Source organism: Pelodiscus sinensis, chromosome 4 (genome assembly GCF_049634645.1).
Source record: "Pelodiscus sinensis isolate JC-2024 chromosome 4, ASM4963464v1, whole genome shotgun sequence".
Lineage (NCBI taxonomy): Eukaryota > Metazoa > Chordata > Testudines > Trionychidae > Pelodiscus > Pelodiscus sinensis.
In genome coordinates, this window is record NC_134714.1 from 39,168,338 (window position 1) to 39,191,134 (window position 22,797).

General features: G+C 45.5%; 1 protein-coding gene across 14 annotated transcripts in view; it reads left to right on the top strand.

The window, feature by feature from the left end:
* CEP128 (centrosomal protein 128) overlaps window positions 1–22,797 on the top strand; it is a 404,033-nt gene that overhangs the window by 181,297 nt on the left and 199,939 nt on the right. For 13 of the 14 annotated variants that reach the window (XM_075926766.1, XM_014569969.3, XM_025181170.2 and 10 more), the window contains 2 exons: window positions 846–905; window positions 8,199–8,391. In XM_075926766.1, coding sequence (XP_075782881.1) covers window positions 846–905; window positions 8,199–8,391 — 253 coding nt within the window. Of the gene's footprint in view, window positions 1–845; window positions 906–7,573; window positions 7,748–8,198; window positions 8,392–22,797 lie in introns of those variants that run through there. The other variant, XM_075926771.1, reaches the window with a different exon arrangement.

A 22,797-nucleotide genomic window follows, 5' to 3' on the forward strand; every position in this document is an offset into this window, starting at 1 on the left:
CTGTAAAGTGGCGGAGGGTTCACCACTCACCGCGCCATTCCCCGGTGACCTCCCACCCTGTCGCTGGATGCAGTGCAGGTCTTGGCAGACCTGTCACAGGTGCAAACTCCCAACCCAATCCCCCTCCCCTCCCCTCTTCTCTCCTTCCCTTCCCCAGAGCCAAACACCTCCCCCTCCCTGCTGTAATCCAGTCCCCTTTCTCCCTCAACCTTATGTCCCGGTCCCAACAGACACCACCACTTGAAATACAACCCCCACCTTTTCCATTATTTTCAATGGGAAAATTGACCCCACGTAACACGTTTTCACTTAACACGATCATTTTCTGAAACATATCTAGTGTTAAATGTACTTTAATGTTACCAATAGAAAATTAAACAGCCCTTTCAAGTATTTAGGAGTAAACTTTCCAATATTGATACAAGTTGAACGTCTCTAGTCTGGCATCTTCGGTGCTAAACTAGAGTATTTGCTGGACCATGTGAGGTCAATATTATCTAGCAGCATTACCAACATAGCTCCACTGCTTACTGGGCTCTTAGAAAATATTTAGGGGAGTAAAGTAGAGCTAAATAACTGCACAGAACACTGAAAGCCAGGACTGGTGGTGTAAACAAACTTTATGGGACTATAGGAAATGGCCACACTATGATAAGTGGACATAGGTCTAACTAAAATCATGCCAGACGAGACAAGCCTAGACGAGAGAAACTAGAGTACAGAGACCAGAGTGTGTCAGACTAGAGAGGTTCAACCTGTATTTAGTAATGATTCTTTGAATTAATGTTCTCATTTTGTTCAATAAACAAAAAACAATTCCCTTTGTGTCTAATTTTTTTTTCCAGGCAATATCACTTACACCTGGTTTACATAATGACCCTCATCGCTGGTTAGCAGAAACAAAGGTAACTTCATCTTTTACTAGCTATTATTGGATAATACTTACCAGCTGGTTTTGGTTACTAAAAATGGTATTTGAAAATTGGAGTTAAAAAGGGATGAGGTAGGAGAAAAATTCAAATACCTGTAACATTTTTCTGATATGTGTGTTGGTATTTCCAGCTAGGTGATAACCATTCAAGACAATTAGAATGGCAGTGATTTTTTCAGCTAAAGGTCTTCGATTATCTGTTGGGTACCAGCAAGTGATTTCTGGTGTAAAAAAGTGTCACCATATTTCTGAAAGGCACTAGACTTTAGCTTATTTATTGGTACTTTTATTGATAGTTATGCTACTTATCAATAATCTATAGGTATTTGTATACCCAAATTTATAGAATTTCTCCTTCAGTTATGCTTATTAAATGTGAGAACACCCACATTCTGAACAACCAGAAAAACAAATGCATTTGTGAGTAAAATAACACTGGTCTACAATTTTTTAGAAGTCATCTGCTTCAGAGATAAAATGTGCTATTTATTATGTATTTTGATGTGCTGAATTCAAATATGACAATTAAAACAACTGATTGGCTACTGTTTCCAAGATATTTAAGTTTTTACATTTTACGTCTATGTATATTGTGTAGATAGTAGAGTTTTAATCATAAATTGGAAACCTAGGTCTTTTCATGTGTTTATGTATGGTTGCTTTACATGATAATATTTCACCTGTCCTGTTTATGTAACACTTTAACAATCAGCAAAAGGGTTATATAAATAAAATTTATTATGAAACAAAAGGCAAAAAACTATTATGTACATAGTTTAGTCCTATTCAGTGTCTACTCGGCGCTTCTTGGCTTGTCTCTAGTATTCATTAAATGGAGCATCTCTTGTCACTGTCCAGCAATAGTCTGCAAGCATTGATGGGCTCCATTTGCCCTGATAGCGTTTCTCCATTGTTGCAATGTCCTGGTGAAATCGCTCGCCATGCTTGTCGCTCACTGCTCCGCAGTTCGGTGGAAAAAAAATCTAGATGAAAGTACAAAAAATGTATCTTTAGTGACATGTTGCAACCAAGGCTATTGTATGCTTTGAGGAGGTTTTCCACCACCAACCTGTAGTTGTCTGCCTTGTTGTTTCCGAGAAAATTTATTGCCACTAACTGGAAGGCTTTCCATGCCGTCTTTTCCTTGCCACGCAGTGCATGGTCAAATGCATCATCTCGAAGAAGTTAATGAATCTGAGGACCAACAAAGACACCTTCCTTTATCTTAGCTTCACTTAACCTTGGAAATTTTCCACGGAGGTACTTGAAAGCTGCTTGTGTTTTGTCCATGGCCTTGACAAAGTTCTTCATCAGACTCAGCTTGATGTGTAAGGGTGGTAAAAAAATCTTCCTTGATTCAACAAGTGGTGGATGCTGAGCACTTTTCCTCCCAGGCTCCAATGACTGTCGGAGTGGCCAGTCTATCTTGATGTAGTGGGAATCTCTTGCACGACTATCCCATTCGCAGAGAAAACAGCAGTACTTTGTGTATCCAGTCTGCAGACCAAGCAAGAGAGCAACAACCTTCAAATTGCCACAAAGCTGCCACTGATGTGGGTCATAGTTTATGCACCTCAAAAGTTGTTTCATGTTGTCATAGGTTTCCTTCATATGGACTGCATGACGAACTGGAATTGATGGCAAAACATTGCCATTATGAAGCAAACATCCATGACTTCTAGAAATAACATGATGCAATTCATATTATGTATGACGCAATACCAGCTTCAGATTGCATCATTCATTGTTTTGCCTAAAAAGCGAGTACTGTCCAAACCCAGTCATAGATTTATTCATAGATCCAGTCAAAGATGTATTTTAGTCATTTCTGGTTTAAGCTGAGATCCCTTCCCTTTATAACTCACTTATCCTCCGCCATTCGCAAGTCAAGGGTCGTATATACTGACCCAATAGCATATCTTGAAAACTAGAGCCAATCAACAATTTTAAGCATCATTTTCATTCTCAGTGACCCAGAATTAGTAAAGTTTGACTACATTTATTTCAGAAGCATTTTGGCTGTAGAGCAGTGTAATGGAAGCCTGCTGAAAATATGACCCTTTGTTTGCTGGATTGCCTTTTCCTTTTATCAATTTGTGATGGACATCCTCCCCATGCTTTAGAAAGTGGATTTGTGGACAGAGGTATACCTAACTCAGAAGTGCTTTGAGCAAATTATTTTATGTAACCTCTCAATCTCCCTGTTATAATCCACTGGATTTTTATATCTTATTTTGGTGTATGTATCATTCTTGTGTGTAAAGCTAGATAAATGGAGTATGGAATGTTTTATGGTTTTAAAAATGCAAAGGCAAGCCATCAAGGGTGTTTTCCTCAAGGTCAGATCAGCTGTAAACAACTCTTTTGTCCTTTAAGTTTTAGCAGTAGTTGATCCTAGGAAGTCATGTGACCTACCTAACTGGAAGGGACTGGTCAGGTAGCTTTCCATGCAAAAGGGGAACTCTTTAAAACAGGGCTACTTAACTTTGGAAGTTCTGCGGACCACAGTGATACTCACAGGACATGCCAAGGGCCGCAACTTAAGTATGGTTGCATATGCATGCATATATATATGCAAATGCATGCAAATAGCTTCTTTCTCACTGACGGGCATGAGTACAAAGATTAAGGTAAGAGTATGCAACACGCAAGTCCCATTTAAGTCAGTTCTGCTGATATTAATAAAATGCAATATTTACCTGATTTCCACCTATATGACAGCATTTTAATGAGCAATGACAGTCCAGGAATTTAACTACTAAATCACATATCAAAAGAAGACCATTATATTGATTACTTTTTTGTTTTGGCTCCCACTCATGGGCCATGTGTTGAGCCCTGCTTAAACCCAAGCTGCACCACAAACAAATGGGCCGCAAACAACCAGGCTGTGGGCTGCATGCGGCCCACTGGCCACGTGTTGAGTAGCCCTGCTTGAAAACAGCGGGAAATTTAGGAGCTTTTTGTCTTTGACTGGTGCACCTGAAGGAGGGAATCAAAGACCCCAGGGTGAATAACAGCCCTGGTTTGGAAGGCTTAGCTGGAAAAAAACAGTTTTAGGATGAGTTTATATAGTTTGAGTACTGAGGTTTCAGTGTTAGTTAGCTAAGCATTTTCTGTTATTTTGAGTTTGTAATCTCCTTTGCTCTGCCTGTTCTCACTTACTACCACTTAAATCCAACTGCTTGTGCTTAATAAAATCACTTTTATTTTCTATCCAGCCCATTGTAAATAATTACTACCTGGGGGAGCAATTGGTATGTATATTTCTCCTTTAATTGTTAAAGGGGACTTGCCTATATAATTCATTTGGGGTTCTAATCCCATTTGGGGAGTGGCTTCCCAGGAATCTGGGCCCTAAACTTCCCAGGAAGCTGGGCTATAGGCTTTTTCCATGAATCTGAAGAGATTCAGTATCTGTACTGCTTCTTGGGGGGCAGTGATCTCAACTTGGTGCCTTGGCCAGGAGAGACTAGCGGAGCTGGCCCAGCAGTACCAGGTGGTGAGAAGCCCCAGAGAGCAGGAAAGTGAGTATCAGTGGCCTTGTCAGCCTTCTGGAGGGCGCCCCCATGGGGTCTTCTGTGACTGCACCCTGTCACACAGTTCTTTCGGAGTAAAACAAGGGAAGCTTATAGTCCACAGGAATGCTGTTTTCTATAGGATTATAAGAAAAGTCAAGGAATGTTTTGATGTAAAGCAGTTTTGTTTTAATCAAAAGCTTTTAGATTAGATTCCTGAAAAACATTCTATTTTCCTTTAACCATGCTTTTAAATCCCATGAGCCTGGTAATGTGAGCACACATGCTTGGAAATCTCTTATGAGCGAGCCAACCTGGGCATGTTAGCTACGGTACATTTTCATTTCTGTGCCTCAGCTTAATGGTTCAAAGAGATGACTGGTTAACTTCTAACCTTTGCTTTTTACTTTGCAGCCTTACCCAGTATCCTTTAATAGGGCTTAAGCTTCTCATGATTAAAATAGCTTTTATACTTCATGAAACAAAGCTTTTTTGCTGCAATGTAAAAAGGTCATGACAGAGAAAGAAAAGTTGATCAGTTGACTGAGGAGAAATTGAATCTGTTTGTTTGTTAGCAAGGATGTCTTAAGGTTATTGATCGGCTAGCATGTAATGCACATAGATCAAGAGCGAATATCACTATAAATAAGAGAGACAAGATTGTGAATCAGAGGACAAGAACTGTATAGGAAACAGTCTCCGAATCAGATAAGTGCTGCTGATATCCTAGGCAGTATTAGAAGAGCCTTCCATAGGCATTTAGTAATTGTTTTCATAAATCTGCCAAATGAGTTTCTTTAGTTATTGTGGTAGAGGAGATCTGAAATGAAAGAGAATAGAAATCCTATAGTTCTTGAGATTTGTATCTTTTCCACCCAAAAGAACGAACGGCCTTATCTGTTTATTTATCTGCTATATATTTCAGGGAGTAACTGGTTGAGAATTTTAAAGTAGAAGACAGGTTGGGTGAATGATCATGAAATGCTAGAGTTCATGATTGTAAGGAATTGTAGATGGGAGAACAGCAAAATAAAGACATGGATTTCAAGAAGACACAGACTACAGACTTTAGCAAAGTCAAGGAGTCTGTAGGTAAGATTCTGTTGGAAGCAAGTGTAAGAGGAAAAACAATTGAAGACAGTTGGCAGTTGTTCAAAGACATTATTAAGAGTACAAGAACAAACTATTGCACTGCATAGAAAAGATAGGCAGTATGACAGGAGACCATCCTGGATTAATCAGGAGAACTTCAATAATTTAAAAATCAAGTAGCCCTACAAAAATTGGAAAATAGGTCAAATTATAAATAGGGATGTTAAAGTATAGCCATGGAAACAGTTAATTTAGCAGTTACCATAACAGTTACATGGAGGTTCCCAGCCCCACTCAGGGGGAACCAGTTGCCATGCCACACTGCTGACTCTGTATCAGGTCTGCAGCATTGGCCAGCAGCTGGCTCCCTGAGAGTGGTGCCAGAAGCCTGGCGTGGGGCTGGGGGCTGGTGCATGCCGGGAACTGGCTTCCATCTTGTGTTGTTGCCTCTGTTTTAGAAGAAGCAGTAGGGCTGCAGGCAAGAGCTGGTGTGTGCTGGGAACCAGCTTAAAAAGCTAGTTCACAGTACGCACCAGCTCCTGGGGTTCTGGCTGCTGCCTCACGCTACTGCTTCCATATCAGTAACTGGTTCCCTGGGAGCAAGGCTGCAAGTGGGGGCCAGTGCATGCTGGGATCCAGTTTTAAACCTCTCTTCTGGTGCATACTGGCTTCTGGGGATCCAGCTGCTGCCCTGCGCTGCAGGCTGTGCAATATAAAGCTTATACTGTAGAGTCCACGGCATAGCCAGCTCCCTGGGAGTGGGGCCAGAAGCTGGGAGACAGCTTCTAGTGTACACTGGATGGTGGCTCTGTGCACGGGGAACTGGCTGCGCTGCAGGCTCTTCAGTATAAACTTTATACTTCAGGGACTGCAGCATGTATCTGTGTAACTGCTGAGATTTTCAGTGGTTACATGGTTACCTAATTAACCGCTTTTTAACATTCTTACTTACAAAGGATGATATAAACAAATAACACAAGTATGTAGGGGCAAAATTTAGAAAGGCACAAAATGAGTTTAAACTAACTAGATATATAAAGGGTAAGAAGAAATTATTCTACAAATATATTAAAAGCAAGAGGAAGACCCAGGCCAAGGTAGGCCTGTTACTCAATGAAGAGGGAAAAACAATAACAAAAAATGTGGAAATAGCAGAGGTGTTTAATGATTTGTTTCATTTTTCACCGAGAAGGCTGGTGGTGATTGGACACCTAACATAGTGAATGCCAGTGAAAATGGGGTAGCTTCAGAAGCTAAAATAGAGAAAGAACAAGTTAAAATTACTTACACAAATTATATGTCTTAAAGTCAGCAGAGCCTGATGAAATATATCCTAGCATACTCAAGGTGCAAAAGTCATGGAAGATGGGAGAGATTTCAGAAGTCTGGAAAAGGGGGGCATTCTATAAATAAGAGAAATAAAGAGAACCCGGGGAATTACAGACCAGTCATCTTAACTTCTGTACCAGGAAAGATAATAGGACACATAATTAAGGAATCAGGATGCAACAAGCATCTAGAGGATAATAAGGTGATAAGAATCAGTCTGTCATGTTGGAAGGGCATAATGAGTGGGGAAAGAGAGGGATCAGTTTTGGGACCAGTTCTATTCAATATTTTCATCAGTGACTCAGATAATGGCACAGAGAGTATGCTTTTAAAGTTTGCAGATGAGGTGGGAGGTACTTTGAAGGATAGGATTATAACTCAAAATTATCTGGACAAAGTGGTCTGAGGTAAAAAGAATGAAACTCGATAAGGACAAACACAAAGTATTCTAGTTAGGAGGGACCAATCAGTTGTCACATACAAAATGGAAAATAGCTAGTACAGAAAGGTATCTAGGGATCATTGTGAACCACACGTTAAATGTGTGAACAGTGTAAACACTGTTACAAAAAAACAACCATCAGCCTGGGATGTATTAGCAGGAGTATTGTAAGCAGGACACAAGAAATAATTCTTCCTCTTTACTCTGTGCTGATTAGGCTTCAACTGGAGTATTATGTCCGTTTTGTTTGCCACATTTCAGGAAAGATGTGGACAAATTGGAAGAGCAATAAAAATCATTAAAGGTCTACTAAATATAATCTGTAAGGGAAGATTGAAAGAACTGGGCAAAGCACAGAGTCCCCATGGCCACCCCTACACACAAAGCTGGAGGCAGATACTGACAACACTCTAGGAGCTGTGTGGACCTAGGCAGGTAGGAAGCTTGCCTTAGCCTTGCTGCACTGCCAACTAGACTTTTAATTTACAGTCCATGGTGCTGACTAGAGCTTCCAGGGCTTTCTGACCATTTTTTATGGGTGTTCCAATTGAAAACTGGACACCTGGCAATGCTACCTATGAACCAGCAGAGGACAATAGACTCATCCTGCAGGTTTATTCTCCTGGAAAAAATAATGTGCATGCTTGGCCTGAGCATACAGTTGCTGCCAATCAAAATATATATGCATATTTTGAGTCCATTTGCATAAGTCAGTATTTGACCTTTAATGTATTTTTCATGTTTCTTTTTAAACTGCTGTAGTAATAGCTGTTATAAATCAGTAAGCTGATTCGAAATGTTCTTGTCCAGTTTAAAATTTAAATTCTATTATTTTTATTAGAATTCTTTCTCCTTTTTAGTGTCACATAAATTTGTTCTTCTCTAGACTAAACTTCAGTGGATGTGTGAAGAGGTAAAAGAAAGAGAAAACAAGGAAAGGAAACTGCGGCGCCAACTATTGCAGAGTCGAGAACAGCTTAAGCACTTGACACTGAGCAAAGAGTGTGAACGTCAATCTCTCTTTGAACAAATAAAGAAACAAGAACAAGTCCTAGAGGAAGTTAACAGAGAAAAGAGAGGTGAGTTGACCAGTACATTTTTATTAATGAAGGAAGAGAAAAAGGGGAGAAATACTGATCTTGAGAATTAGCAAAGGATATTCAAATCTGCTTTGCCTGATGGTAATTAAGAATTCCAGTTGGTGTCTTGCTAGAGCTAACCAGGGAAACAGATTTTTATTTTCTCTTGATAAAGTTGTTTTGTTTTGCAAACTGCTATATTTCAGTTCAGAACATGTCTGAACAACACATGGATTTTGTGAAATAATAAGTAGACATGCCAATTAGTCTTTCAGCTCTAATATATGAGGCATAGTATGACCAAAATCGTTAGTAAAGGCATAGTATGACCAAAATCGTTAGTAAAAATTATAGAGGGGAGGTAGGAAGTAACTTTGCTAGGTGCTTACATTGTTTTTGCCTTCATCCTGCTGTTACACATGTAAAAAATTATTCTTAAGCATTTTTTTTGTTATACTAAAATATGGAGAGCTTGTTTTGGAATATTATCATTTTTATTTTAATGGTCATAACTGCTTTTTTCCTCTGCTGAGCCATGTAAATAGTATTGTTTGTCATAATGATGGCTTATTAATAAAAAAGGTAAATGTCAGAGGATTTTCTGAAATCCTTTTATGATGATTTAATGGTGTCCAATTATAAGATTTATTGGTAAATGTGTAAAAGATTAGACACCATGTTAAAAATACTGAAGAAAATAAGCTTTGCATTAATTAAAATGGAAAAGATTTGTTGTTTGGTCAAATGAATGGAATGTCAGTCCCTATAACACTTGCTTTGGAATACTTATTTCATTTTAAAAAACAAGAGGTTGTCTCTGTCCTCCATTAAAGTCCATTTAGCAGTAGCAGCAGCAATCCATATTCACATCAATGGATTTTTTAAAAAAAGCTGAGTAAATCTGTATTCCCTAGTATAGGATTTGGCCCCTCCATGGAATTTGAACTTAATTTTTATTAGACAATCTTTCTGTTAAACAGCCACCGTTCTTGACTGTCTGTCATGGGATTTTCAACTTTCACACACACATGCATATACGTATACAAACATATGAGTGTGCATTGTATTTGTGTTGGAAGGGCTTTTGGAAAGTTTGATTTGACTGGGATGGATTCCAGAGACTTCAAGAAGGTTCGATATTAAGCCGTGACGTGTGAACATGGATATTTAACCGTATAGAGTTGCTATCGCTATCGCCTAATGTGAACCTAGAAGTCTTGAAAAAAGCCTCAGAGTCTCACTATTGCTCAAATCAGAGAGGAGGAAAGCAATATTTCTCGGAAGTTGTTTAAAATATGTATGGCAATGTTAAATCAACACCAAGTCTCCGCCTGTGTGGCCTGCCTATGAAAGTGAGTATGAAAAGAGCAATTTATGGTAACACAAGAAAGCCTGATCTTCGATACAAAGTTGTAAGTGTGTGAAACAAAGAGGTTCAAAACTCTGAGGAAGCCCCAGAGGAAGATCAAACAAGGAGCAGAAAATCCACCAGAACAAGATCCAGAGGAAGAAGCTACAGGTAACAATAATTTCTGCAAATATTTGATCAGTGTTGATGAACTTTTGGGAGGCTTGAACATTTTGCTCTTCAGTGATCTCCTTCAACTTTAACCAGTATCAGGCAGTCCCGTTTATAAACAGCGTGTTTCAGTGAGACCCACTGTGCAGCTCTGGCACCTCTTTAGCTTTTGTGAATTGACTGAAAACAGGCAACAGCAAGGGGATACAACATTTATTGAAATTTTAAATAATCTTAGGAAAAACTCACACGAGACCAACTAAATATTTTACTGCATAAATGTGAGGAAACAGCAAGGGGACTTTTCACCTGGAAAAGCTTTGAGAATTATGCCAACTTGTAAAATGGTAGTCGACCACAATAATCAAGTTTTGTCCACTTTAGACAATGCGTATCTCCAAATGTTCACAATCACAGCACATGATACCCTCATTGAGCAGGAACGATGAGTTCCTAACCTTTATCAAGCTATACTAACAAAGATCAATTGAGTGGCAGGCATTCCAAAGACAATTGTAATACATCTGGGCACTAAAGTTCTTCTTCGAGTGATGTCCCCGTCGGTGCTCCACTAAAGGTGTTGGGCTTGTCCCGGCGCCAGCAGTAGCCCCCTTCGGAGGACCGCGCATGCGCAGAAGTGCCTCGCGCCGTTCGTGCTCTTTTCTGTGTTGAGCAGTCCGACGCACTAGTTCCTCCTAACCGTCCACGGTCACAGATGGAGTTAGGACACGCTCCTCCTTTTCTGAGGAGAATCGAGTTTATCATCAGTTTCTGTCCTTCCCAGTTAGCCCCTTCCTTGTATTCTTAGTTTTCTCTAGTTGATAGTTGTTTTTTTAAAAAAAAAAAAAGTTAAAACAGTTAAAATTAGAATTAACAGCCATCGTTCATAGGCCTCTCTGACCGGCCCCTCTAGTGCCGCCCTCATGCCTGGATCCCCGGGCTTCAAGAAGTGCGCCTTTTGCGCTGACCCTATGCCTGCCTCGGACGGCCACTCCCGCTGCATCTGCTGTCTGGGAGAAGGCCACATCCCCCCAAAATGCGGTCACTGCTCAAAACTGGCTGCTCGGGCTAGGCATGACAGAAAAATGCGCCTGAAGATGTTGCTTTTCAACAAGGCGCTCCAACCTCCGTCAACTGAGCAATGGGAGGCTTCAGTCCCACGTAAGTCTCGGGACGGAAAAAGCTCTGCTCCCTCTAGGAGTGTAAGTGCAGGAGAAGCACGGAGCTCATCGGGCTTCCCTCCCAGACAGGGAGCGGATAAGGCACCTAAAGCCCGCAGCACATCGGCGCCTAGTCCCGCGCTCTCCGTACCACCGGCACCGTCAGTGCGCCCGGAGTCGGCACCGTCTTCTACGGCACCGAGCCTCCAAGCGGCACCGAGACCTCAGCCGGCACCGTCGAAACACCTGCCACTGAGGGTGGAGTCAGCACCGACGGCCGGCACCGCACCGACAACTAAACCGGTGCTGACAGCCCGCCCGGCACCGAGGGGCGAGCCGGTGCCGAGAGATCAGGAGGTGCGCCAATCTGAGCCAGCGCCGAGAAAGTAATCGGCGCCGAGACCAACCGGGCATCATTCAAAACGCAGGCAGCAACCTACACGCCAGAGTGAGCAGCCAGCGTCAACGCACCAGCACAGCTCTATCACACCGACCTCTGCGGAGCCGGTTCCAGCGGCCCAACAAGTTGGTGCATTAGGAGAGGATACGGCACTGCCATCCCCAACCTCGGTGCCTAGGTCGCCACACCTTTTAGGAGATGTATCGGACTCTGCCTCTGTCATCTTGGTCCAGGGCAGCCCAGTCTCAATGGCTCCTCCACCTAAGAGTATTCTTACTAAGGCACAGAGGAAAACACACCACGTCTGCACACCTTCCTCCAGCCCGGGAAGAGCAGTCTTCTCTCCTGAGCCATCTCTCTCACCTCATCACAGGGGACGACATTACTGCAGTCAATCTCCCACTCGGCACTACTGGCGATTCCCGAGACGATCTTTCTCACCATACTGCCACCGCTCATACTATTCGAGGTCTCCATCTCGCTATTCCTGTCGCTCACGATCCCCACGATCACCCTCCCGTGTGTATTATCACCATCGCAGGAGCACCACCTCACGTTCACCCGTCTACTCGCACCACGATTATCACCATCGGCAAGACACCTCGCACTTTCGTGACCGCTCATGCTCTTCCATAAGGCTTTCTCAGCCCTTGTCTCCACATGAGCATCAATCATATTCACCACAGCCAGAAACCCAAGAGTCCATCCCACCAGTGCAACGCCCTCCAATGCCTACTTGCGACGCTTCACATGGAGGTGCCCCTCAATCCCCTGTGACAGACCAGCAACCCACAGGTTCCCCGACGGACCTCTCCTCTTCCTCCCCAGATGATGCGGTTTTTAATGATGAGCTCTCTTTGGTGGATGATTATAAACAATTTCATGAGCTTTTTAAAAGGGTTGCCTATTCCCAGAATCTACATACCTCGGAAGCACCCCAGAAGCAGCACACGCTCCTCAGGAATCTTCAGCAATCCAGCAAGTCAAAGCTGGCCCTTCCTTTCGATGTGGCGATCCTCGAAATCTCTAATGACATCTGGCAGACTCCGGCATCCGTGCCTCCTACAAACAAGCGCACGGATAGGAAATACTTTATTGATGCTAAGGATGCGGAATTTCTTTTCATCCATCCCGCCCCCAATTCCATCGTCGTTGAGGCCGCCCAACAAAAGGCGAAGTCTCCACAATCCAGAAATTCGGAGGGGGACAAGGAAGCGAAGCGTCTGGACCTCCTTGGCAGGAAGGTCTATTCTTCTGCTACGGCTACCCTGAGAATGGCCAACTATTCCGCCCAGCTTGCTAACCACAATTTCGACAATTACTCTAAGTTGGCCCCCTTCATACATCATTTACCGGAGTCCAAGAGAGAGGTACTAAAATCTATCGTGCAGGTGGGCTACATAGCGGCCCACACCACTCTCCATATCTCTCTTGATATTGCTGATTCAGCTTCCCGCAGTACGGCGACATCTATCGTCATGTGACGTGCCTCTTGGCTGCACCTGGCATCCGTGCCTAAAGACCTACAACCCAAGGTGGAGGACCTCCTTTTCGATCGTGCCTCGTTGTTTGCACAGAACACTGATCAAGTGTTCCATTCGGGAAAAGACTCCCGAACTACGTTGAAAACCCTTAGCATGTATACCCCGCCTTTCAGGCGCAAGAGAGCTTGGCCCTACAACAGGCAGAGGCCCTCCTCCTATACTGCCCAATGCTTTAGACCATATGAGCAACACAAGCAAAGGCAGCGCCCTCAGCAACGGCGCCAACAGCCTAATAAGGCGCACAACCAACAGCAGACTCGACAACAGGTTTGATGCCCTTGTCGAGGGACTGTGCGCCATACCCCTTTCAGAGCCCTACCCGCAGATAACCAAGTTATTCCTTTATTGCCTGAGACCCTATAACCGCCGTTGGTTCGCCATCACCACGGACCGTTGGGTCAGGGAGATCGTCACCTCTGGCCTCGCCATCCCTTTCACCACACTCCCCTGCCCAACCCTCCATCCCCGTCCCTTTTCAGGGACCCCTCTCATGACCTTCTACTGCGCCAGGAGGTCACGCGCCTACTTACTACTGGTGCAGTGGAGGAGGTTCCTTCTGACTTCAGAGGCAAAGGCTTCTACTCCCGGTACTTTCTCACACGGAAGAAGTCCGGCGGCTGGAGACTGATTCTAGACCTTCGTGGCCTCAACCGCTACCTACGGAACCAAAAATTCAAAATGGTTACTTTGGGCTTCATCATACCAGCACTACATCAGGGGGATTGGTTCGTGTCCCTCGATCTCCAAGGCACATACTTTCATATCTCCGTCCATCCGGTCCATAGGAGATTTCTATGTTTCACCCTAGGCACTGACCACTACCAATATGCTGTACTTCCTTTCGGTCTTTCTGCGGCTCCCAAGGTATTCTCAAAGATCCTAGCATTTGTAGCCGCATACCTCCGACGCACTGGCATCACCATCTTTCCCTATCTCGATGACTGCCTACTCAGGACCCCTTCTATGCAACAGATCGAAATTGCAGTTACTGTCGCGAGAGGCATCTTCGAAGCTCTAGGACTGGTCATCAACCTACCAAAATCGTCTCTAACGCTCTAGACTCTATAACCGCCAGGGCGTACTTACCCACGGACAGGGCCCACGCCGTCCGAGACCTAGTGAATGTCCTGTGCACCGCGCCGGAGGTCTCGTTCCTCACGTGCCTGAAGTTATTAGGCCACGTGGCTTCTACAACATACGTCGTTGCACATTCGCCTCTCCGCATGCGGTGTCTGCAGCATTGGTTCCAGATGGTATACAAACCCGGCATCACTGATACCCACAAGTTGACATCCATCCCTGCTCGCGTCAAAGTCTCACTTACATGGTGGCTCGATCCGACCAATGTACTTGCGGGTGTCCCGTTCTGCACTCGAGCTCCATTTCTACATATTACCACCGATGCATCTCTTGTGGGCTGGGGTGCTCACATGCTACAACATCAGGTCCGAGGTCTATGGTCTCACCAAGAAGCCCTACTCCACATAAACTTTCTAGAGCTCGGAGCAGTCTTCAATGCATGTCGACACTTCGTTCATCACATCCAAGGCACTTCAGTACAGATCCTTACGGACAACATCTGCACCGTATACTATATCAATCGCCAGGGCGGAGCCAGATCCAGAACCGTATGTGCAGAATCAGTATGCCTTTGGAACTGGGCGATTCGCCACGGCGTCACACTCAAAGCTGCCTACCTTCTGGGCAAGAGCAATACCATCGCGGATACACTGAGCAGATCTTTCCACTCCCAACACGAATGGGAGCTCCTCGACGAGGTAGTTTGTGGCCTCTTCCAACTTTGGGGCCACCCGGAAGTGGACCTCTTCGCCACTCGAGACAACAAGAAATGCCGTTCTTACTGCTCGAGAGCTGGCATAGGCAACGGATCGATAGGAGATGCCTTTCTCCTCCATTGGGGGAAGTACCGTCTTCTATACGCCTTTCCCCCGATTCCCCTGATACCTCGGGTGATAGGGAAGATACTAGCAAGAGTAATCCTGGTGGCCCCCTTTTGGCCTCATCAGACTTGGCTGCCGCAACTTATGCACATGTCGATGTCTCAGCCTCTCCGACTTCCACAGCGGCCCAACCTCCTCTCCCAGAACCATGGCACCCTTCTCCACCCCAGCATCAACCGGCTGCACCTAACAGCCTGGCTCCTGACAGGCTCCAAGGACCGGGATTAGCCTGTTCCCAAGCAGTCAGAGAAGTCCTCATACAAAGCAGACGCCAATCCACCCGGAGGTCTTACTTTTACAAGTGGTGACGCTTCCAGACATGGTGCCACTCACAGGACACGGACTCCCTAAGGGCAACTATACAATCTATACTGGACTATATGCTCCACTTACGATCACAGAGCTTGGCGATTACTTCACTTAAGGTTGTGCTGCAATCTCGGCCTTCCACTCTCCCGTAGACGGATCTTCTGTCTTTGCACATCCACTTGCAAAGAGGTTCATGAAAGGAGTTACCAACCTTTACCCATCATACAGGCCCACTCCTGAGCCTTGGGACCGTACCTTAGTATTGGACACTCTTACTCGGCCACCATTTGAACCGTTGGCAACTTGTGACATGCAGACTCTCACCACTAAGGTTGCCTTTCTCCTGGCAGTCACATCGGCCCGCTGCGTTTCTGAACTCGCAGCACTTTCCGCTGATCCTCCGTACACGTTATTCACCCAACAGGGGGTCACATTCCGTTGTCACCCAACCTTCCTGCCAAAGGTCAATTCACCATTCCACGTCAACGAGCCCATGGTTTTTCCTATTTTCTTTCCGAAACCACGCGCTAACCCCGAGGAGGCACGCTTGCACACACTAGACATCAGGAGAGCACTTGCATTCTACTTAGAACGCGTTCTTTTCGAAAGTCCTCACGCCTACTACTATCGCTGGCAACCTGCTCTAAAGGTCAACAACTCTCCTTGCAGCGCATCTCCTCACATATTGTGAATTGCATCACTCGCTGCTACACCATCCGGGGCAGGCCCCTGCCCTGTAGACCAAAAGCACACTCTACCAGGAGCATGTCCACTTCCACGGCATTCCTGAAGAACGTTCCGCTGCGAGACATATGCCGTGTCATCTTTGTCTACATTTGCTAGGCATTATGCCCTGGATCGCTTCAGGACTACAGACATAGCAGTCGCTCAAGCAGTTCTCTCTTCTGTGCACAGATAATTCCGAAGCACAGCGTCTCTCTTTGGGCTACTGCTTCCTACTCACCTTTAGTGGAGCACCCACGGGGACATCACTCGAAGAAGAAGAAATTGTTACTCACCTTGTGCAGTAACATCTGTTCTTCGAGATGTGTGTCCCCGTGGGTGCTCCATGACCCGCCCTCCTCCCTGCTTCTGAACTCTTATGTTTATATTTTGCAGATGTCCCGGCTAGGAGGAACTGGTGCGTCGGACTGCTCAATGCAGAAAAGAGCGCGAATGGTGCGAGGCGCTTCTGCGCATGTGCGGTCCTCCGGAGGGGGCTACTGCTGGCAAAAACTCTCCGGTTTGCGGCGCCGGGACGAGCCCGACACCTTTAGTGGAGCACCCACGGGGACACACATCTCAAAGAACAGATGTTACTGCACAAGGCGAGTAACAATTTCTTATGCTTCAGTACAATGTTGACCAAGCAAAAGGCAATGGCAAAATATAATATAATATGGCCCTACTTCTACCACTGCCAAATTCACAAAACCGATACCCCTAAAGTTGAAATTGAATTCGAAGGTGATGTTGCAAAGCACATAATTGAACTAATCACATGTCAATTTCAAGCAAATTTTGGATACGGCTTGATGGAGCAACAAATGCTTCCAATCATCTATGCTTATGCAGTCACTGTCCACAAACTACAAGAGAGCAGGGTGGATAGAGCAGTTGTGAACCTTGACTCTTAATACTTTGTGCCAGCTCAGCCATTTGTTGTGCTTAGTCGAGTCCATTCTTTGGAAGGCATAGAGATCGACAAAATTGATCCAAACAAATTAATGGGTGACAATGTTTGTTATTAAGATGCCTTAGAAGAATTACAGCATCTTCAAAGCCTTCCTCCTTTTAACCAACAGAAATATTAATCAATCACCTCAATTACTTTATCCTTGCCTTAAACTCAACAACTGATTTTAATTAAAAATTTAAGTGTCTAATGCAAAAAACATTTTTAAAACAGTCTAGCTCAAAATACATAAACATATCAAAATGAACCTTGGAGTGTTTTTTACTTGATACACACTACATTTAAGACCAAAAAGACACAAATAATAATAATAAAAAAAAACTTTTTAAAAACTTTCTAAAAGTGCACCAAAAGATTAAAAATAATAAAAAAGTGCATCAAAAAGTCAAAAATAAAGTTTTAAGCTAGCAATGTAGGAGAAAGATTGGATGGCTAACATATATCAACTATCTTGAATCGTACTTAGCCATCCAATATATGAAAACATATATTGTTCTTCTTACAGTGGAGCACCCATGGGGACATCACTCAAAGTGTTGGGCTCGTCCCGGTGCCGCAGATCGGAGTTTTTAACAGCAGTAGTCAGCCAGACCATGCATGAGCATTCAGTATGTTGTGATGTTCAGGCTCTTTCCCTCGTGTGTGTGTGGTCCGGCTCTCTCCAGTTCCTTCATTTTGGATCCTCAGTCGCAGATGAAGCGAGCTCTTCTCCTCAGCTGTTGATCACAAAATAAGTTATTTTAGTTAGTTGATTGTTACTGTTTATAGTTCACAGTTTATAGTTCATAGTTAGTTTATAATCTGTCGTTTGAAAAAAACAAAAACAAAGGCCCTCCTCCCCAGTTTTTGGCTTCCGCCGCTTTTCTGAGGGGGAAAAAGAGTGAAAAGAAGAAAAAGAAAAGAGAGACACTACATAGATTGAGGCGAACTCAGGACAGTTCCTCTCCCATAATGCTGGGTTCTCTGGGATGTAAAAAATGGCACACGTGTTGTGAGGTTATGCCAGCGTCAGACAGACACTCGGCTTGTATCAGATGCCTAGGAGAGGCTCATGTGCCTCAGAAGTGTCCGCATTGCTCAAAGCTCACAGCTAGAGCTCATCGGGACAGGCAGATGCGATTACGCATGCTCCTGTTTGATAAAGTCTTTCAGTCTGCGGACACTACAATGTCCACGGCTCCGTCAGAGTGCCGTAAGGCTCAACAACGTAGCGCTTCTTCCCCCACTATGCTGTCTTCACCAAAGAAGCACACTTCTCCAGCATGCTCCTTGCTGCCTGTGCCGACGAGCAGGGTCAGTACTACGGATAAGCCTGGCACTGCTTCGGCATGCCCCAGAGTGTGCTCGGACCCAAAAACTCGGAACAGAACACCATTGGTGCTGACAATGGTAACGGACTCTCAGCACCGAAGGCACTTTTGGCACTGGCAGCTACACCCGCAAATGTTTCAGCACTGACATCGATGCTGCAACCCACGGCACCTACACCACCAGCCGTGCCAATACTAGTACCTCGTGCTTCCCCGATACCGGCTTCACCCGACACACAAAGGCACGGGCAAAGTTGGATAAGCCACACAGCCCTAGCCCTCCCTCGGCAATCTTTTCACTGACGCCGTCCCCTTCACTGCTGGCACTGAGGTCATTGTTACCACATCGCAGGTCTCTCTCTCTCCACTACCACCAACACCGGGGCGTGCATTCCATCACACTGCTTAGCTGAGGCATATGTTTTTCACCTGCTTCATCAAGAGGCTCAATGACACTTCACCACTCTCCAACCATATTGGGACATGCAACGGGCTGAGAGGAACACAAACATATCCTCTTCCAGACAGGCATCACCAAGGCATCCATACCATGCCCACCAAAGATACCATCATGATCGTCCATACTGGTCACATGACCAACATCAACACTATTCTTACTCAGGACACTGGTTCCCCTGTTGCTACAGGTCCAGGCGTCCACACCACTATTAACTGTCCCCCCGGCTTACCTTTGCACAATGCAGCCAACCTCATGTCACTTCCTCCCCACCACATCGCTGGGAACCAGAGGAGGGTCAGCTCTCTGAACAAGAGGAGCAACAGCCAGCTACTTCTCCCACGGACCACTCTCTTCTTCACCAGACAAAGCCATCATCCCTGGGGATACGTCACCCCAGATGATCTCAAACAGCTTCAAGAACTGTTTAAGAGAGTTGTCCGCTAGCCAGGCCGGTCTAGTTTACAGCAGTCCAGGAGAAACAATATCATCATCTTAAAAATCTTCAACAATCCCAGCATGCAAAAATAGCACTGCCAATAGATGATGCCATAATGGAGTCCACTGAGGAGATCTGGCAGACTATGGCCTCTGCTCCCTTTACAAATAAGAGGGCAGATAAAAAAAATTTCTTCTTCTTCAAGTAGTGTCCCAGTGGGTGCTCCACTCTAGGTGAAGGGTTGCCCTGAGCCACGGATCGGAGCTTTGTACAGCAGTTTCCCCCGTTGAGCCATGCATGCCCAGGAGGCGTCTTGAGCCCTTCCCGCCTCCTGAGGAGCGCGGCTCAACCCCCTTCCTTTCAGTTCCGCTTTAACCGCCCTCGTCAGCGCACAGGAGCTCCCTGTCAGACTCTCTGACTACTCTCCCTCTAGCTAGTTTAGGCATAGTTGTTTCCCCTGTTATATTCCAAGTTAGCTTTTCCTTGTTTCTTTCTAAAAAAAAAAAAAAAAAAAACCTAGTAACAGGAATAATACGCTTAACTAAATCCCTCCTCTGGGGGACTTGAACCCACTTCAAACCGGAACTCCAATGAACCGGTGTTCTCACAGCTGTTCAACACAGGAAAGAAAGAAAAGAGTTTAAAAAAAAAAACACCCCAACACACGGAGACAGACGACAACAGCAGCTAAATAAATACATAGAACAAGCTCAAAGAGGAGAGAACCGACCATGTCCGGCTCCTCAGGCTTTAAGAAATGTGACCAATGTTGGGATCCTATGCCGGCTTCAGATGGACATTCAAAGTGCATTCGCTGTTTGGGGGAAACTCACTCTCCCCACAGCTGCACTCATTGCAATTCACTCACGGCGAGAGCCAGAAAGGACCGAGAGCTCCGCCTGAGATGATTTTATTTGAAAAGGCTTTACAGCCCGCTGGGGAACAGGCGGCAACGTGACAAGAGCCCCCCCCCCTCCAGGAGTGAGCCGAGAGGCAGACCCTCACCATCCCGCTCCCTTCCAGCCTCTTCCTCTCCAAAACATAGAGGAGAGGCACACCTAAGTGGGAGGACCACTGCCACAAAGGCTTCGGGGCGATCTTCTCATTCAGCACCGGCATTGGGGCGCGCTACAGCTGAGCGGCCCCGGGAGCGCTCCAAGCAGCTGGCACAGCAAGAAAAGCCGGCGCCGATTCAAACCGCAGCGCCGCTTCCAGCCCCGGCGCTGCTTCAAGCTTCGGTGGCGCCGAAAGCCCCGACACAGCTTAAAGCTGCGGTGCCGATTAAAGCCACGGCACCGCAGGAAAAAGAGGTCCAGCCTGCTAAGCGGCCGGCACCAACTACATCTAAGCAGCATGATGCTGCACTGACGCTGCCAGCACACCCAGACAAGCAGCAGGATGAGGCTGCTAGGGATCAGCCTCAGCAGGAAACTGACTCACACAGCAGGCATCACTACCAGTGCCTGCCTTCTGCATCTTACTCCCCTGGGAGGTCTCCATCAAGGCAATCCCCTCCAAGGTCTATGTCACCCTTATCCTTTCAAGATGCTCCTCTTCCTGAGGATGACCATTACATGGTCTATTCCTCGCGACACGCATCACCTAGGCAGTCTCGCTCCCATCATTACAGGGCTCTACCACAACAAAGCCCATGGCACCCATACTGGCCTTACCCACCCTCACCTTATCCACCACAGTGGGGACCCTAGGAGCACTGGCAGCCATACGGACGACGCTCCCCAGCTCACTCCACTTCATCCCGAAGAAGCTCATCTCGGCCGCAGCCCCTACCTCCAGCAACTCTTTCAGAGGAAGACGCAGATCGAATCTCTGACAATGAATCAGACATTCATTCAATACATGTCACACATTCTGATGCCCTCAATGCACAACCAGATGATGCCGTAGTACCATCAGACTCTGAAGCGATTGATGATCTAAAACAGTTCCAGGAACTATTCAAGAGAGTAGCGACAAGCCAGAATGTCTCCCTGCAAGAGGTCCAGAAGAAACAATACCAATTGCTAAAAAATCTCCATCCTACATTACATAGCAAGATTGCCCTGCCCATAGACGAGGCAACAATGGAGACCTCGGAAGACCTGTGGAAAACACCCGCATCCATTCAACCAACTAATAAGAGAATCGACAGGAAGTGCTTTGTCCCCTCAAAAGACAATGACTTTCTCTTCACACACCCACAACCTAATTCATTAGTCGTAGACTCAGCACAACAACGTGCAAAGCTCCCAAAGTACAAGATGGGCAACGCAGACAAAGACCACAAAAAGTTGGACTCCTTTGGCAAGAAGGTATACTCCTCTTTCACCCTACAACTAAGAATATCGAATTATTCCGCTCTCTTAGCAAATCATGACTTTGACAATTACTGGAAACTAGGAGAACTGGTGCCATATCTCCCTGAGTCCAAAAGATCTATCTTGAAACAATAGTTCACGAGGGCCATATGATCGCCCGTACCACTCTCCAAACGGCAATGGATGTTGCTGACACTGAAGCCCGAGTTATAGCTATAGCGGTCGTCATGCGTAGAGCTTCTTGGCTCCAGTCGTCTGGAGTTCACGGCGAACTCCAGCCTAAAGTGGAAGACTTGCCATTCGACAAGCAAAAGCTATTTGCAGCTACTAAGGACGAAATGCTCCATAACAGCAAAAATTCTAAGTCCACACTTCGCATGTTGGGCATGTACACGCCGCCCTATAAACGCAGACGATACACCCCATATAACTCATACAACCGATACTGATATGGGCAATACAATCAACCACAGAGGCCCTATGAAGACACTAGACCAAGGCAACGAGGTCTCAGAAGGCGCCCCAACCAGTCCCACCCACCAACTACCCAACCATCAAAACAACAAATTTGAAGATTTGGTCGAGGGCCTGCAACACCTCTCTTACGATCTACCACGAGTTCAACATGGCCATCTATTCACCCACCGTTTGCGGCCATTCCTTCCACAATGGGAATCCATAACATCGGACGCTGGGTTCTAGAGATAATTCGAGTGGGCTATACCATCCCATTTACCTCTATCCCCCCTACCCTTCCCCCTATCCCATCCCTCTTCAGGGACCACTCTCACGAAACCCTTCTAAAACAAAAAATCGATCGACTCCTCGTCATCGGAGCTGTAGAAAGGGTACCCCAAGAGTTCCATGGGAGAGGGTTTTACTCAAACTATTTCTTAACCGAAAAACGAACAGGGGGTTAGAGACCTATATTGGACCTCCAAAAACTGAACAAGTTTCTCAAGAAACAGCATTTCAAGATGGTCTCTCTCTCCACAATCATTCCTGCGCTAGAGCAAGGGGACTGGTTTGCAGCCCTCGACCTCCAAGATGCCTATTTCCATATAATCATCCACCCCTCCCACAGACGATACCTACGCTTCACGCTTGGGCCAGACCACTTCCAGTACAAGGTTCTTCCCTTCGGTCTCTCATCATTTCCGAGGGTATTTTCGGAGGTACTGGCGGTCGTAGCTGCGTATCTCAGATGGCAGAACGTCATCATATTTCCCTATCTAGACAACTGCCTTCTAAAGGGATCCTCGTATGCCGAAACCGCCTCTGTGATACATACGA